The sequence below is a fragment of the Mchenga conophoros genome, linkage group LG12, assembly GCF_057382185.1.
Source record: "Mchenga conophoros isolate Kocher_MC1m ecotype Shallow Benthic linkage group LG12, M_conophoros_male_GT1.1, whole genome shotgun sequence".
NCBI classification, from domain to species: domain Eukaryota; kingdom Metazoa; phylum Chordata; class Actinopteri; order Cichliformes; family Cichlidae; genus Mchenga; species Mchenga conophoros.
The window spans coordinates 21,192,422-21,211,045 of NC_140537.1; the positions used below are offsets into that span (position 1 = coordinate 21,192,422).

General features: G+C 44.8%; 1 protein-coding gene across 2 annotated transcripts in view; it reads right to left on the reverse strand.

Annotated features, from left to right (window-relative positions):
- smtnb (smoothelin b) overlaps positions 1–18,624 on the reverse strand; it is a 50,722-nt gene that overhangs the window by 8,556 nt on the left and 23,542 nt on the right. Inside the window, exons 6-10 of one of the 2 annotated variants that reach the window (XM_085294448.1) lie at positions 13,559–13,655; positions 8,784–9,448; positions 7,755–7,806; positions 6,458–7,057; positions 5,050–5,123 (exon numbers count right to left, since the gene is read on the reverse strand). In XM_085294448.1, the coding sequence (XP_085150574.1) occupies positions 5,050–5,123; positions 6,458–7,057; positions 7,755–7,806; positions 8,784–9,448; positions 13,559–13,655 (1,488 nt within the window). Of the gene's footprint in view, positions 1–5,049; positions 5,124–6,457; positions 7,058–7,754; positions 7,807–8,783; positions 9,452–13,558; positions 13,656–18,624 lie in introns of both variants that reach the window. The other variant, XM_085294446.1, reaches the window with a different exon arrangement.

Genomic DNA, 18,624 nt, shown 5'->3' on the forward strand with positions numbered 1-18,624 from the left:
GCAAACTAAAAGGCTGCTGCTAAATGTAATCATCCTTCCCTCCGCCGGGAAGTGCATCCACTCAACAGAACACTCGCAGGCATCCATGAATGCGAGCCGGGACACAATTAGAGACGCATGGTGTTACAGCACAGGAATACCTCTGTGACAGACTGCGGTGGAGTCCTTCACATAAACACAATCTGTCAGAATCTGTGGCAGCTGAGACGGTCAGCTGAGACGGTCAAGCTTACTGAGAGATTTGAAAGAGGTGACCAGAGTATGTGGTTTGAACACGGGATCGCTGCTGCGGCACATAAAATTAATGGTCTGCGGATCCGCAGGTATTGGCAACACTGGCACAAAAAGACAGTCCCATTCTTCAAGTGGCTTATCTGAATTAAAGGGATCATGATCAGAATCATTAACAGAGCAGTACCATGCTGTTGCAGAGAGAAATGTTTGCCATCAGAGAGGGAGCAGAGAGGGAGCGGCACGTAGCAAAGGTTGGCGGGTGAGGGGCCGGTGAAGGTGCGTTTGTCCTGGGAGACAGAGAGACTGAGTGCTGGATGGGCGTTAGAGGCTCCTGGGGTACACTTAACTGACTATGCAGGAGACGGTGTGCTTGGGTTTCCTGAGGTGCACTGGAAACAGAGTGTTGGGGAGTGCAGCTGGAAGCATCCTGGAGTTTTTCAGACCCAGTCTCTTGCATGCAGGATGGAGCACCACCGGATGAAGTTTTGCTTTTATTAGAAATTAAACTGGAGCAGTCTTTGCTGTAAAGTTCATGCAGTGATGGATCAGGTAGCCCCATCACCTGACACAGGGCCTCAACTTGCCTCATCAGCCTTTCCTGCTGAATCCTCAGTCTCAGGTTCTCCTCCTGCAACCTGGACATTGTCTCAGCCAGAGGAGCCACCTCAGCCGCAGCCTCATCCAGCCGGGCATCCACTCGCTTCCCAAAGGCTTGCAGGTCACTGTGGATCTCCCCCACGGCACAGCGCAATGTTGCCTCAAATTTCTTCACACCAAATTGCTCCTCTTCATCCTCAGCTTCATCCTGAGCAAGCAGGTCCCCAATTACTTCTTCGAGGCCAGACTCAGCACAAGCACTGTCTGGGCTTCCCAAAGCCTTAGGAGACTGAGAGGCTGGGAGGAAGTCCAGGTTCACTCCAGGCATGGCCAGACAAACTTTAACTCACACTGGCCAATGTCCTCTTTGCTGAAATACCCACAAGTTTCCAAAAAGTTTATCCTGAGGTGTCAGATCAGGGCTGTGTCCTATGCCTCAGTGAGAATAGAAGTGTCCTCTCAGAAAACAATGCATGACCTTTATACCCCCCCTGCAACCAATGAGTATGCAGGGAATCCTGTTTCCCAGGCAGCCCACACCTACTCATTTCTAGGTGCCCTGGGCGTGTATATTTATCTCCTGCCCCGCTGTTATTCCACTGAGCTGGTTAGATCTGGGGCACTGGGGGAGGTGGAATTGTAGTGACCACAAGTCAGGAAACTCACACCTCCCAGTTCAACTTTCCTTTTATCTAAAGCACGTCCTTCACACCTCCACTGGCAGGCAGCAGGCATTTAGATGTGGCTCTAGGCCTGGGCTGAGGTGAAAAAGTTGCACACTGGTTGTACACCTCCTTTACTAAAGGCTTTCTAACAAAATACAACCTGATTCATCAGCTCAGCCATTTTGCATGATTACCATTCAAGATATAGCTCCAGATTTGGGAAGAGGGCAAAGAATTTAGGTCCATGAGAAAACCAGACATGCTGTGGATATGAAGTAAAGCCCTGTTTTCAGAGCTCTGGGCAAGGATGTTAGGAAGGACAGCAATTCAAAAATTTCGTTCAAGGGTAAAGTCAAATCAGCCAGTGCTGATGTCAAGTACTTCTGTGTTAAATTAAAACTTCTTAAGATGAAGTTACTCAAAGGCGTTTTGCTGCACCACAGTACAGAAATCAAATAGTACTGTGCATACTGCATCTATGAACACAGTGTGAACAGAAGCATTTCATGATAAATATGTGATCATTGATGACAAACATAAAGACGTAAAGTAAAGTGCATCAATCTAGGATTAAAATGAGGACTGGAACTGGGGAGAAATTTGACAAAGTGCAACAGTCGCTGGAATTTAAAGATAAGCAAATGAGAATGACGTGGGCTCGAAGAGTGAATACAAATGCTTAGCGGCAGCAGGAACAATAGCCCAACCCATGGAGGACATCGCTCTACTCTATTAATTAAGTACATCCCCAGCCTTTACCCTCCGGTCTGTGAACCAAGCTTAAATCTGTGACACACATGAACCGGTTGTGTACCCAGCATGCGTCATGGATCGACAGCATGCTAACAATAGAGTTTTCATCCCTCTGTGTGACAGCGAGACAATCTGCCACTGACTTTGAGCCTAGACGTCCACGTTCATGCGGCAGCACCACCAGCGTGACCGAGAGCTTTGAAATAATCTCTGCGACTTTTGGAAAGGCCAACTGTCCTGTCATCGCCATGGTTATAAAGCTAAGGCATCATTTGTACTTGTGTTCAAGGCCAGCGATCAGCATGGACAGACAGCGGACAAAACAGGCAGGAGCAGCTGCGATCACTTAGAGCAGAAGCCAACATTAATTAGCCACCACCTAAAATGAACTCTCATTGTAATGAAACACTGCGAGCACTTAGCCGAAATAAAAAACTACAAGTCACTCAGTATTTGGACTTTTTCATTGTTATTTGATCTTAACCGGTCTCTCAAATGGCTCCTGATTTAAAAGTGATCGTCTAGAAAAGAAAAGCCGATGCTATCAGCGTCTTTTATTGGGATAGAAATAAATTGCAAGTGCTCAGGTTAGACCACCAAAGTGAAGGCCAGACCACCCAAACAGATCACAGTTTCATCTCAAAACCACTCTGGTCAATTAACATCACTAAACAGGAAGAGTTTATTCAAACGCATGCCATCCTGTGCACTCTCTTATAGTCACTAATGTGAAAAGGGTATGTGGGTAAGCTTCTTTAAGGTCAATCCTCCTGACATGTCACCTTCTCTCTCTCTCACACACACACACACACACACACACACACACACACAAGCTAAACCAGAGAAAGTCAGGCAACAGGTGGTCTCTGCATCTGCCTGAACCAACCCACCAACCTCTGAGCTCAGCTTAACCAACGGTGTCTGTTGTTTTTCTCAGTCTCATTAGCGTGGTGACTGAGGCTTAGTCTTCGATGGTGAGCAGAAGCTGTTGAAATATCAGCAGCAGCCTTAATGCAGCTCTGCGCTTTCTCACTGAAGGTGTTTACGTTAAACTTATACAACTACGACGCAGCTGTCTGGATGTTGTAAACCACTGCCTGCTGCTGCCAGCATGCAGTCATACCTGTGCTGTGTCGCTGGAGCCCATTGCTGATCCACCAACCTCAACAGTTACAGATAGCACAGTTGTTGTCTGGTAACTGTTTAGAAGTAATCCTATGCACAGCTGCACTTAAAGACATTACCTGCATGCTAGGATAAACCTCACATCTTGCAGAAGATTTATCTTCTTCATGCAAAAATCTGTCTTTTATAAGAAAGCTGTTATGCTAAAGGAGGGTCCACAGGCACAGCCTTGTGGACCCTCTTCCCAGCCCTAATTAACCTACTCTCAAATCTCATAATCAGATTACCACTGCGCTCAACACACGGGGGGAGGGGGGACACAAAGCCATTAAAGAGTAAACAGAACAGTGTTTGTTGTGCCTTTCCTCTCTCAATCACCCACTCTCCATTAACTAGGATGCTTCCTTTCATGGTAGAGTGAAGGATTTAAGAAATGGGGCAAATGGGAGTTTATCTGTTCTCCCAGACCTCAGAGGTTATAGTTTGGTCATTTCTGACTGCTGTAACTTTCCAATCCTATGGAAAGACCAATCCACCCAATCAGTGCAGTGTGTGCACATGCAGCACTGTGCAAATGATCCACACCTCATTTCTTTATGTTTTGCTAGGAAAATGGGTGCAGTGCAGCTTTGGCACACACTAGATTGATCAGCTGACGGGGCAGACGTATCTCTCAGGTCCCGTGTCAGGTTTTTCCTGGATTCTTTCCAATTTTGTAAGGGAATGACTTTCAGATAGTGCTGTAGTGGGGGTTTAGGTCCAAGACTTCCAGTTTTCTCCTCCACTTGTTCAGTTTTCTCAGTTTTTTTAAGAGATAAGATAAGAGAGACACTGTACACCAGGATGAGATAGTCCAAGTTTTCAGCTAATAGCACTTTTGGAGTCATGCTGATAAAAAAAATATATAATTTGATATCCGTCAAACTGTGTTATCTTTGGCATTTTTCATAAAGAAATGTTATTTGCTAAGTTGTCTAGATACAACACAGGTTGATCCCTTGAGTTATATGTTGTTTCATGCTTGAACGACTCATAGGTCACCGTTAACTGGCTTAAAAAGCAAAAAAAATGTTCATTTGAATGTTTACAAGGCCTTATAATTAGTGAAAAAGTAGCCAATGTCCAGGGAAAACTTTAAAAAATCTCTAGAAAGCCTGAAGAAATAGGTTTTCTAAAAATTACAAAAAGGAAATGAGGGATAGTTCAAGACTTTTGCACAGCACTGAAGGTGTATTTAGGAAACATTTCCTGGATAATTTTCAGCGTGCATGACCTACAGAGAAAAACGGGAATACCCAGAACACCTCCCTCTTTCTCTCTCTCTCTCCTTCTCTCTTTCATATACCCTACAAGGGCAGATGTGACTGGCTCTGTGTTTGATAAACACTGTTCTTCCCTCCTCTCCCTCCTTTTCTTACACATGGTGTCCTTCACTCCCCTGGCTCTCTAGCTTTTCAGACCTTATAGGTGATTGTTGTGACAGAAACGCAGCAGAAACCGTGCAATTTAACTGGGTCCGCTGGAAATAAAACAGAAGATGAAAAAAAGCTCAAACTATAAATTAATAGCAGATCTTATCAAGCCTGTTACACGAGCTTGATAAGATCTGTCAGGTTTATGTGTAGCCACAATTTTGTGACCATTTGTCAAAACCATTTTGTAAGGCAGTTTGTACCTTGATGGAGGGTCCAGAGGAGAAGCTGGAGGAAGAGATCTTAAATGGTGTGGCTCTTAGGCCGAGGGTCAACTCTGAAACAGAGAAACAAAGATTTGAGAAATGTAAGACCTTAAGCTGGTGTGAAAACAAACACACACCACTACAGTGTCATACACAGCACACAAGTCTAATGACTGAAGATAGCACCACCTTTAACATAAGCACTTTCTTCACTGGCCTGGTGTGCACATTTCTATGTGACCCACTTCCACCCACATCCAGACACGCACACATGAAAGCTATATCATAAAATACAGGACTGATGCAAACCAGCAAAGCTCGGTCTACATTTAAGAGAGTTTGCAGTGCTTTTGCAGGAAACTGGAGACACATTAACAGGCTGCTGTTACTCAGAGCAGGACAGGCAGGATTCCAAAAAAGGAGCCTAAAAACATTAAAGCGAACATGACATGAAAAAGAGCCGTGCGAGGCTCGTGACAGAGCGCAGCGCGGCTCTCGGAGTACGAGGGAGCTGTAAGTGGTGAGCGGGCTGGAATCGCACGTGTTCAGACTGAGTTTAAAATAAACTGTTTGGGTTTTAGATGCCGGTCGCTGAGAAGAGCTGAAGCTTTAGACATCTTTGTTTGGACAGACTGTAACAGCAGCCGTAGCGCTCGCGCTTCTGTAAAGCGCTGAGTTGATGCCAGACATGTTTTTCTATCATGCAGATAATTCGTCTCTGTTACATCACGACATACTGTCCTGAGTGTACTATCAAGATGTTGAGCCACATTCAAAGTGAATGTGTTCCCTCTCTGATGGCATTTTTCTCTCATTTTAAAATTCACACTCAAACCACTGACTGTAAAAAGTAAGTGTGTTGCAGACAGTAACTACAGAATATGACACACAAAGGCCTGTACTGTATGGGCAGGCAGGCTAATTCATTTGCACTGTAACAATATTCCCATTGAGTTTCGTCTGAGACAACCAGTTGCTGTTTCTCTTGTCCAAGTTTGTTCTCTTCTGTTGACCCCACAGCTCCGTACTCCCGACATGCCCACGCTCTAACAAATACCATTCAGTGCGACCGCGCCGTTTATACACTCAGCTCTAACATCTATCCCCACTCATCCATGTGCTTCTTCAGATGCACAAAACCCCCCTTGACATTATCCCACTTGTGACATTATTCCTTCAATCTGATTACTCCTTGTAGCGGCTGATATTAATGCTGACATTTGGAAGAAAAGACATATAGTCCATTAGAAATAACGTGGGCTGCAGCTTGGCAACCTTAATGAGTCCAAACAAAAACACTAGTGTGTGGTAGCTCAGAGTAAAATCTCTACACTACACTATGTCAACCATCGCTGCTCCTGGTGACCATTTAAGGACGTAGTGAGCTCCGGGTTGATGCTCCTACCTTGCCTTTGCCCCACCAGGGCATTGGGAGTGATGCGTGGGGTCATGTGGGTGATGGGTATAATGTTGCCTCTACTGGTGGTTGATGAGGAGGAAGTGGTGGTGCGTCCATCCTTGATCTCAATGGTGAGGAAGGTCTTCATGTCTGGGTCTGCCTCTCCCTGGGTGACCTTTTCTCCAGCTGCTATCCCTGGGGTCCCGTCTTCCTTTGACTTATCGGAGGCGTGCGCATCTTTTTGAGCTGGATGTCCCATCCCACCCATGGAGCTCTGCGATTGGTCAGCTGAAGACAGAGACTTGTTAGCCACGCCTCTTGGCTGAGGCACGACCTGACTCACGGATGCAGATGCAGAGCCCACACGTGACCGTGCTGGCCTGTCTTCAGATGTGCTGAGGGATGCTGCTGAGTGTGTAAACGGCTCGGTAGCTCTGGAGACATTTGCATGGCCAGTGCTGCTGGAGAAGGAACCATTCCTCAAAGGAGTTTTCTTTAAAGATGAGACATTTGAACTCTGTTCAAGTTCTGCAAACTTGCGCATTCGATCACGAACAGAGGTGGTGCGACTTAACTGCTCCGATATAACAGCTTTCTTCTCGGGTGCTGTGAAGACAGAATGAAAGAGGGGAGTTTAAATCAAAGAAAGAGACAGCTCCGTACAGGAGAGATAAGTAACCAGGATCTCCTCCACTGCCCAGGCTGAATTTAGCACCGTTACAACTTATTGCTCTTGTAATCCCCCTCCTTCACCTCAAAAACTTTCTACAAATCCTATTCCTCTTTTCTTTCCTCATTTTTAGCCCCATGTTTTACTTGACTTAACTTGTGCTTCACCCTCTCATTGTTCCTATATTTTTGGACTTTTCAGGGAATGTTTCTCTCACTTAGAGGTGATATGTACAACGCTCATGGTTTGGGATATCTAAGGATTAGAGTAGATGATATTTACTGGGGTCATACTTACAAAGATGAAACAAGATGTGACACTTAAGAGGAAAACAAAATTATAGCACAGCTTGTAGGACATGACATGACATGAGATCTAGGAGAGAGCGCTGAAGATATGGTGCATTAACAAAATGCTCCCTTCCCAGCCGTCCATTCCTTTATGGTCAACCTAACAGCCCCTACATAATTCTCAGAACTGATCTAGCAATAATTTCAATGAGAATTTCTCCAGATATATTCAAGAAAATGTAAAGATGAATGTTTAAAGGTTTTCCTTGATAAGTATCTTAAAAAGATGATCTAGCTTGATATTGACAGGCTTTCTACTTATACATCAGAGCAGGGCTCTTACCAGAATCCCTTGTTTTGCCATAAGAGCGGGACAGGTCACTGCCCACAGTTATCTAAACACGGGAAAAAACAAAAACACGACAGAACAATTAGTACAGGAAGAAGAGGAGAGCAGAGGTCAACGGGCAGAGCGAAAAATACACATTCATGAGGACTACATGGGCGGCTCCGGGGACTCCTGACCTACACAGTCCTAAATACAGAATCGACTGGTGGTGTTTTCATTATGTAACATTGTACTCGGCATGAAGATGTGAGCATCTGTTCTTTTTTTGGCACTGTGGCCACGACGGATCCCAGAGTGTTTACATTACTGCGAGGAGCCTGAGGATCAGCTTGTATAGCACGGGGAACAATAAAAAAAAGTTTGGGGCCAGTCTTGAGTAAACACATTAAGCGAAGCGACACGATGGCGTCATGGTCACCGTAGCCCCCCTCCCGCTCCATGTGAAGATCTTGCTTTTAACAGTTTAACAGAGTCAGTGCAGAAAAACAGAGAGAGAGGGAATGTTTGGCCTTTAACGCTGTGTACTCCTCTCTGACACCAGGTGAGGCCGAAGCGCCGCTGAGGTGAAACAGAGACAAGTCAGGTGCACAGTTTGTTTGTGTAACCAAGTAACAAAAGTCAAACAACATCCAGCGGGAGTTCGAAGTGGAGTGTTTATGGATGCCGATGTGACCTGGGTGTCACTGAACAATGAAGTGTCGGCTTTCGTGTCAAGAATAATGACGTGGAAGGAAAGAAAAAAGGAGCGCTCGGACGGTTTGTGCGCTTCAGTTTGGCTACGCAGCTCAGCACCCCACTCTAGTGGCGCAGTCACGATATACGGCGTGTGTCGCTCAGTGTTCAGCGGGCTCAAAGAGACAGACAGCTGACAAATGCACCACAAAGCATTCATGTAAGACTCCAGGACAGCCTGAGTACAAGACAGAGTAGCTTAAAAAGGTGCAAAAACATGGATTACTTAATTTAAGTTGTTAATTCATGAATATGACTGAATCCTGAAGCACACACACACACACACTCCACCTTTTGCCTCTGGATGTCAGTTTTCCCGCTGAGCAGGCCATTTACGGGATCTCTCCGAGATAAAACCGCCCCATCAGGCTCCTCCTGGTTAGACTCAGCTTGGGTGCCGGCTGAACCTCGGCTTCTGCTGTCAGTTTCTGAATCTGTGCTGCAAGTCGATTCACTCCCGGCTACCTCCGCCTCCTCCGATGGCGCCCGCTCCTCTGAGGACATGCTCGCACTCTGATCAGATGTGCCAGAGACCGTCCGCTTCCTTGACAACAGGCCGATGCTGTCTGAAGTCTCGGAGCCCAGACGGGGTCTGACGCATGAATCCGAGACATCTGAGCCCACTCTCTGTCTGGCACAGGACTGGGAGTTGATGCTTCTGTCTGATGCCCCGGAGTTCAGCCGACCACGCTGGGAGGAACTCTGGCTCTTGTCTGAGGCTCCAGAGTCCAGCCGGGCTCTGTAAGCTGAGCCCAGACCTTTCTCTGAGGCCACAGAATCCAGATTGGGCTTGGAAAGCATCGAGGCTGCGCTAAGATCGGAGGAGTCTGACCTCTGACAGTGAGACATAACCAGGTCGGCCTCCTTGGTCACAGCTTCTCGCTGAGGCTGGATCAACAGAGGTCCATCATCCTTTACCAGGTGATCCAGAACCAACACCATCCCTGAGTTGGAACCTGCTATAAAAAACACAAATGAAATATATGAAGTAACTTTCTGTACCATTCAAGTTTTCTCTTCTGTAAAAACACATTTTCATGTTACCTAGATTCTTCTTGTATTACTAGTACACTAGAGGGCAATGGAAGAAGTAGATGGGTATGTTGGAGACTTAAATGAAATCTTTCCACAACACTGGGGCCCCAGAAAGGCCAGGCTAGAAAATACACTCAGGATCACAGGGCAGGCATGTGGAGACATGAAGGGATGTAGACATTTCCTCCAGACTGGCCTCAAGTTCCTGAGTGAGATTTGCAACTGGGCCGGTGAATGTGCGTCAAGTAGGAAGAAGGCTTTCCACGAGTGTGGAAAGCGATCATGTGGCACAGTTATATCTGGGACACGATTAAAAAAAAGGAGTCAGGGAGAGAGTGGGTTAAAAAGAGAGACGAACAGGAAACCACACTCCAAACATCACAGCCCTGCCCGCATCCTCCCCCCTGCGACAAGCATCTACCTCCAACACCCCACCATGCTGCTATATGAATATCTGAGGTTATGCACACACACCGCAGATAAGAAAAACAGAGAAAACCAAGATGTGTATCCACTTCCTACAGCACATGTACAAAGAAAGACCTAAAAACACTTCTGACTGACCTTAGTTTGCACCAGCTTGGCAACCAAATGGAGTTCACCAAGTATGCATGTCTGTCATTTACTAACCAAATCAAAGAGGGACTCCAGTCTGACCGGAGGCAGCCGACAGTCTCTTTCAACTTTCGAGCAGATGTAATCACGGCTGAGCATTCACAGCTTCACCAAGCATAGCTGACCTTTATCGGCTCATTACTGCTTTGTAGATTCTGCACAATAAGTTTATTAATAATAGTTTATCGCTTTTAAAGCAATTTCCCAAAATAATCCTGTGAATTGTTTCAGATATGAGAGAAGCTAAAAATGGCAGCAAGCTGTTGATTAAACAGACCGAATGCTTATGTAATACAGCCTGAATAGAAAACGTGATCGGGACACACAATTAGGACAATAATGGTCCGCTACACAGTAGTGTCTATAGCTCGCAATGCACTCAACCAAAGCTCAATTACTGGTCTTTAATAAGTGTAATAACCGAGGTGAGAGCCAGCACACGCGCGCGCGCGCGCGCGCACACACACACACACGCACACACACACACAGCTGCTCTCCAGCAAACTCACGTTATTGTTCACGTCGTTGCCGTTGGGAAGCTGTCGTATCTATTGTGTGGCCATTTCTGGGAAAATCCCCACTGCTACTGCATAATGAGAGGCTTGCATTTTTTTTATATATATTTCAAAATAGCAACAAAACGCTACAGCCTTCTGCCAGTATATATACGGAGCACAAACAAAGGACAACCAAGAGCTTTCTTTATACTGCTTTGACAGTGAAGCAATGACCCCAGAGGAAGCCTGCCCAGTATTTGTGCTGGCTGTAAAGGGGTCAACACGAGTTCGTTTCAGCTGCTCATGAGCAGTTCCATGGTTTAATCAAACCTTAAATTTGTTGTAACAGGCTGGGCACAGGCTTCTGTAGCAAGGTGATGAAGGCAACAGTTAGCCCTGTTAGCCACAAAGTATTTTAAAAGAAGTTGTTATATTAGATGTAAACACAATATTAACCCCATTGTAGATTTGGAGCCATGCCAGCAGCTCTGGACTTTCATTATTAGTATTTTTTATTCAATTTGACAACTCATACAATACACAGTAATACAATATGATTTGATATTTTACTCAAATCTACAAGTTTAACCTCACCGTGGTGAAAAAAAAAGGAAAAAGAAAAGAAACAGTCTGGATTACTAGAGTCTGAATGATTCATCCTCAGGAACAATGAATGTCTGTCCGTGCATGTAGTTGCTGTTGAAACTTTTCAGTGGCAACCAAATGGAAGAGCAACACTGACAGAGAGGTTAAAAAACAACAAAAACGTACGTAATCTTTCAATGATCCGACCTGTGGTGGGATTAAGCAACTTGTTTTTAGAGCTAGTACACGCTTGTGCTACGGTACTGCGGGGTCTGTGTTATTAGGTGGTTGCTAGGAACCGTGATTAGGTCATATCACGCATCATTAAAGCTTTGTGGATATAAATTAGATGTTATTGTTGCAAAATGAGATGATGCTTTCATAATTTGTTACTTTTTTTTTTCTTTTCTTTTTTTCTTTTTTGTTGCGTTGGCAGGTGGTTGCCAGGCAACATAATAAGATCTAATATAGGGGGCCTAAGATATACCTGTGTGCCAATTCTGGTTGCTCAGCTTGTGATTGTGTAAAGAGATTTCATGTGTTATAGCAATATTTGCACTGGTGCTGTGACACTATGGTTAATCAGTGATTTGTTGGTTTAGACCAAAGACTATAGCGAATGACAGGGGACTTGTACTTATACTAATAGCTAGACAAATCACCTGGCCACTTGTGCCTTTGAGCATGTCCATTCTTTCTAATGATCAGCAGCGAGGAATTCACTTGTTTGCAAACAAAATCCGTGAAACTGTGTGTGTACTGTATACAGACCACAAAATCCTGAGGAGTTAGTGGTCTCAGCTGTTAGCTTCACGTACTATTGAATAGCAAATGACGCTCTTTTTGCAAATTATGACCCAAATAGAGTCAAAAGGATAATATTTTTGTGCAAAACCTTTAGATTAATAAGTTACTGTATGGGGATCACTTTCTCAGTCTGAACTACCCCTATCCCACATCACCTCCAAAACGATCAGCTCAAAGCTTTAAAACTGCATAAGATACGTTCAAAGGAACTCGCTCTCCCCTGAGAACTTAAAGCATTGAGAAACTCTTGAAATCATAACCTTACCGGTATAGTGACACATGGTCACTGACGTAAGCATGTAAATATAAGCTTCTTCTTTGTATGTGAAACGCGGAATTATGCGTTTATGCTCAGGGCTTAAGACGACCACACCTTCAGGAACCACATGCCCACCCTGCCTACACTGTATTACACCAACCACAAATGTCCCATGTCTTTGTTGATCCATTTTAGAAAAGCTCCCTTTCCTCTTTACATTTCTATGGTGGTCTTTTTTTTTTATTGACCCTAGCTTCACCCTGGCTTAAATTGTAAGGCACAGCTAAATGCAGAATAGTGGGGAGTTTCACGGCCACGTAAAGGAGGCTTCAGTTCTGTTCTGGTATCAGCTTTATTTAGCAGAGGTGTGGTTGCTGGGTTTCCCTCTGTTGCTTCCCAGAACCCCATCACCAACCCCTCATCCATGTGAAGGACACCAAGAGCCAAGCCCATGGCTGACCAGGCCACACAGAATGACATTATGACTATGAGCCTTGGGCCAACCTCCAGTTAGCCAAATGTGTGCTGAAATCAGCTAAGGATGGCCAAAGTTAAATTTGGTCTTAAGTTATACAAAGTGGATGTTATACGTGGTCATTGGGATAAAAAAAAAAAAAAAAGTAAAAATGACAAAAAACACAAACAGGCTTGCAACAAGACTTCAATCACTTTTACACGTTTTACAAGCTGCTCGTGTTAGCTCTGCAAGTGTTGCTGCAAATGTAGCACACTTGTTTCCTCTTAAAGGCATGAACTGACATTACTTTATTGATGGCTGGACTGACAGAGTGGCTAATGAAATTACTTTACACTTAAAAAAAGAAAAAGTAAAGGACGTGTAGCCAAAGAGATTTAGTCGTGGCTGTGAGTTACCCCAAACACTTAATAAAGTTAGATGAAGGAGCATAAAAAGGCTGAACTAACATGACCTCCCGACGACCACCTCATGAGGAGAATGGCTCCTTTGGCCAACTATTTTAACAGGCGCTCCAGAGGAAAAGGCATCAAGAGAGGCGTATGCATTTACACATACGTGTAACAGAGGTGACCAGTGTTGGTTTTGTGTTGATATTGCCTGACTAAACTTGACCTTTAGGGCATGTTTACAGTATATACAAACTTCTATATGGCAGTGATCCCTAAGTGTGACAGAAGTAATATCCTGCAAGCGTGAGGTTGTGCAGCTTCTCTTTTTTTCTTATGAAAAACAAACCATAAAACGGTGAAAATTTCCCTCTCTTTTGAAGAGTACTCGCATTCATTCTCACCTATTCTCTGTTGCTCTCTGTTTTGTTGTGTCTGCTGGGTGCTTAACTCCCAGATCTGAGATCGGATACGCTCACTGCGGCTCTCCTTCTCAGTCTCCTGTGAAAAAAAAAGAAGAAAAGAATAACATGTGCTTAGTGATCTTCAATTCAGCTGCAAAAAGCAAAGCTGCACTCAACTGAGCTGAAATTCTCAAAAGGCTCAATGCGTTCAGCCATTGCTCCGAGCAGCAGGCAGCCACTCCTCCGATCAAAACCAGAATGAAAGATCAGTTACTGTCGTAGGTCTGAGGTTAGCTGGTGATCACAACTGTCTTTTGTTTGAGGTCGAGGTCAAATGCTCGAGGCGTTGAGCATGGATGAGCAACACAGCTTGGCCAGCTGGAAAAGTAAGGATGTTTACTTTAGATTGTGTATGGCTGAGAAAGAGAGAGAGGCGCCCTGAGTGGCTAAAAAGCAAACATGTGCATTCACCACCTGGTTTACTGCTATATTAGGCCCATGATTTGACCATCTTTAGATTACCTCAGCACTTTAACCAATGCAGGAGGTCACGGGGAGGAGGCGGCAGCATTTTGGATTGAAGAAAAGAAACAGGAGAGAGAGAACAGAGAGGGAAAGATGTGGATGCCGACACTACTGTTGGGCCTCTGGTGCTTGACCTTGAGCTACTCCACGGGAAAATCAGCTGCACAAATAGGGATTCTCTGAGCACACACACACACACACACACACACACACACACACACACACACACACACACACACACACACACACAGTCTTCAAATCACCAACAAACATACTCTTAACTCAAACTTCTGGAGACTTAAACTTTTCTACTAAAGGGCAAAATTGTCTTGTGTGGAGCTTCAGGTGTTGCTCGTCACTCAGCAGCTCATTTGAAATGATGAATGACATCACAGCGCAAAAATCACTTTAAAAGAGGCATCTGGGTTAAGAATAGCACAACAAATGCTGGGGTGGATCCTGAAAAAACATACAATACATGAAAATATAATACTTAAACCAGATTTACAGCCTACTATTACTGCCAAATGCTCCTTAAACACATTCACTATCTCTCAGGCATGGAAAGAAAGTGCACACACCCAACCGCACAATCAGTTCCCCATGTGTAAATTATGTTATTCAAGACAAAAGGCTGGCCTGGTTGTTAACAGCAGAAGCAGAGTGAAAATCCTACAAATCACACCTTTGGTGTTTTAAATGGAATTTAATCAGTGCAATGTGTGATCCGTGCAGACAGAGGACCAACCACAAAGCCTGCTCCAAGTCAAACACAAGCAAGAGGCAAGAAAGAAACCCGACAGCTTTATGCTCTCTTGACTGTGACCTTCCCCTCCTTGAGCAGATCACAGGAGATAGTGGCTTGAAAGCAGAGGAGAAAATGTGATGAGACGCAGGCAAAAGGTGAATGTGGAAAATGCACAGCTCGGGTTGGGACACATGATTACATTTTGTTGCTAAAATAAGCCAAAAGGGGAGTTGAACTCCTAAATGTGATATTATAACAGTATAAATCTACGTAGCAGGTGCCCTGATGTCACTTTTTCCAGGTTTCCATATGGAGCTAAAAGCAGAGCACAGACTCAGGGGCTCGAGAAAAAGGTTTTCTGAGCTTTTCTAGACAACAATAAATGTCACCTATACACTGCGGCAAGCCACAGAAACATAGCAGAATGCTCCTATAATGAGTCATTAAAGCGTCTGATGGTTTTGCAGGGCACAAACAGTCTCCTGTAATGAAGGCACTACGGTGCACTGAGGCGAGAGGATGCTCGCATCCTGAGCGCAGTCACCCAATCAAAGAGTCGCAGGGGGAGATAATTGTGTTCGAGCAACAAACACAATTAAAGAGAACAAGCCTTCCCTCACGTGCTCACCCCCCTCACCCTCTGCTGCTCCTACCGGGCCTCAGACAGACAGCCGTCATTTAAAACTCCCACTAAACCACAGGGAACATATTTCTCACAGACAGCGAGGCTGAGTGAAAAAAAAGGGGAAGATAAAGTGGAAATAGAGATCGAGACCAGAGTACAGGACCTGCTGCCAGCCGCCATGCTATCATTAGCGGCTTCGCTCTGGCCCTGATGGCTGGGACCTGACAGAGGGGAACCAACACCGACACCCTGTCGCTCCAGCCAATTGTCCCATACGGCCTCAAGCGCCTGTTTGTGTCAGACTATAATTGCAAAATCTCAACCTCGTAAACAGAAAAACAACTGTCCTCTCCCGTGACCGCAGCGAGGCGTGGGCCATCTGGACTCCTCTGAACCCTCAACTCCACAAAAAACAACAATGAGAGCTCAGAATGAGACACAAGCACCTCTTTTACCAACCAGCTCACACAAGTGAGCTCAACTGTGGATTAACACGCCGGGTTTTAATCCATAGTTGGATTAAATGACGGGGTTTAACTTCCAGTTTTCCGTGGAAGTTAAATCCATCACTCCACTGGTGAGGTCAGACCCATTTGAGGGTCTTCCATGCCGCTACGTGGAAGAAGAAGAAGAAAAGAAGAAGGAACCTGGCGGCTCACTTTCCATTACGGCAGCCTGAGGAACCACACGCTCGGCTAACCTCCAACAAATGAAATACAATATCTGGAATGAAGCAGGAATCATCTCTGCATCACATATACACTCAGTCTGGAGTGAGGAAACCCGCAGAAGTCGTCAGACCAGAGTCTCATTCCCATTTTTACTTACTGCAGATCAGCACATGCCAGTCTAAGCTTTCCTTCTGGTCTTTTTTAGACTTTTCCTCCTACAGGACGCTTTCACAATTCACCTCTAAGAAGTCTGCTAAACCCTCTCTATTGCACATACTGGGGCTTGTTTTTGACAACTAAGGTTCCTTATTGTAGCAATTTTATGATTAAACAACAAACCAACAAGCAGCCTGTCTGAACTGAACACGCCTAGATAGTAAGCGAACCTGCAAACTTTCAAAGTTTAGTTTAATAAATCCATTTTAAAATCCAGCATTAAATATTACAGTTTCTGTTAAACTTGTTAAACAACACTTTGACTATTTGAATGGATCTTCATGCAAAACGTGAAAACTTTCAGCTGTAGTTAGTCTACCTGTTGGCTAAAATGCGCACCGAGCGATCTAAGTGAGCAATAAACCATTAAGTACACATACCTGAAATGTAAACACAGAGGCAGGCACATCCCATTCTCCGCTCAGAAAGAAATGAGCACAGACTGACGAGGAAAGATATTTACATGCCTTTTCAGGACAAGGAAAAAAAACAAAAAAAAACAAAGGTTAAGAAAATGAGAGGCGTGTTTAGCCTGCGATAAAATCAGAGTGACATTTACCTTCTCTTCACGCGACTGACTGCCTCTCTCTCTCCCTCTCTATCAGCAGCAACCCTCTTGGAGTCAGGACGTCCGCTATTCTGACGCTCTGCTCCCGCAGCCACATCATACACACCCACGCACAAACATTTACACCACCACAAACACCACACACATACACATATAATACCAAGAAGCCACTCCCTTGACTTCCCCTCCCTCCCATTCTGTCTCCAGAGGGATCTGACCCCCACCACACTCAGACTCACGGACACTTTTACAGGTTAATGGGTTGCCTGGTTGACACATTAACTTCTGACACACTCTGCTCTCGTTTTGACTTCTTTTTTGGGGAGTTGTGCTCTTCAAAAAAACAAAAAACACAATTTAAATATTTTGTGCCTTTATGTGTTGCAATAATCAAAAGGACCCTTTCTGTGTGCTGACATTTTTTTCTGCTACATACATATAATTAAAGTTTCCACGTGGTTACTAGAAAATGGGCAAAAGGAAACTTTAAGTGTACCTCAGCTACCCGCGCATGTGAGCATTAGAAACATTAAATTCTAAATGCGATCGGAATCTAGCATAAATACAGACAAACAGCCGTATTAACCTACTAATTAAACACCTTCGTTCATCATTTTGTATACAGGCAACTTCTTGAGTCCGGGCTCACATACACATACTGCATGCCGCTTGTGCCTGCGTGCTGCTTTTCAGGCCTATCTAAGACCATCTTCAACGGAACAATTGTAAGAGGCTCAAAGAGATCCGACGCTGTGATGTGACTGGAAGGAGCCCTGCTGCTGCTGCTGTTGCTGGCTGATGTTTTTTTTGGCCCACATTCCCATTTCAGTACAGACTTTTAAGACTGCCGGGGCACAGCTGGTGGGCCGTCTGTCTGTCCATCCTTCCGAATTCAACCCCCGACCTCCGCATTTTCCCACTCCCCCTCCTCGTCCATCCTCACAATTTCACCAACGTACTGTTCAGCTGTCTTGAAGGAAGTGAGGTAAAATAGGCTTGAGTGATAGGGCATCCTGTTACGCCAACATGCCATCATCACTTCCTAGCTGAGGAGAACACACACACACAGGAATGCAAGCAAAGCACAGGCTCCAGCAGACAATGGGACTGATACTAAAAGCCTTTCATTTCTCCCCCTTTGCATCTCTGTGGTGGGAAAAACAAGTGCTTTTAAATGAAACACCAGAACTCTGATAAGGTGAGTGACTGTATTTTTCCCCTCTTTAAAAGCACAGATATGGGAGGTGGTCTCATCACTCAGGGACTTAGTCTTAAGAGCAGTGGCTGCATACAAAATGAATTTTCCCTATAGAAATCCTATCCACTGGAAAGAGAGCTTTTATCAAGAAACTGATCACTGACAGCGGATAACCTAACGTCTCCTCCTGTAAGGCTCCGCTGCTCAGCCACAAGAGGGCACACCAGCTGTGAGGGACCTCTGAGACAAGGCCGAATACTCCAGCTAAAAGTAGTTGTCCGACAGATGTAACAGAAATCTTAAGAAATCCATACTTTAAAACTTTTTTTTTCTTCAAAAATGAGACAGGCTTTTCAGTTACATGTGTGTGAAATGACAGCACCTGGGAGACTCTCCCTGTCAAAAACAATTTTCCGCCCTCACACCAAAGTCAAAGCACATTTTATCATTTTCCTCGGTTTGGTCGAACCTGAATAGGAATATGTGACAAACACATTCCTCCCTCTGTGGCGCCT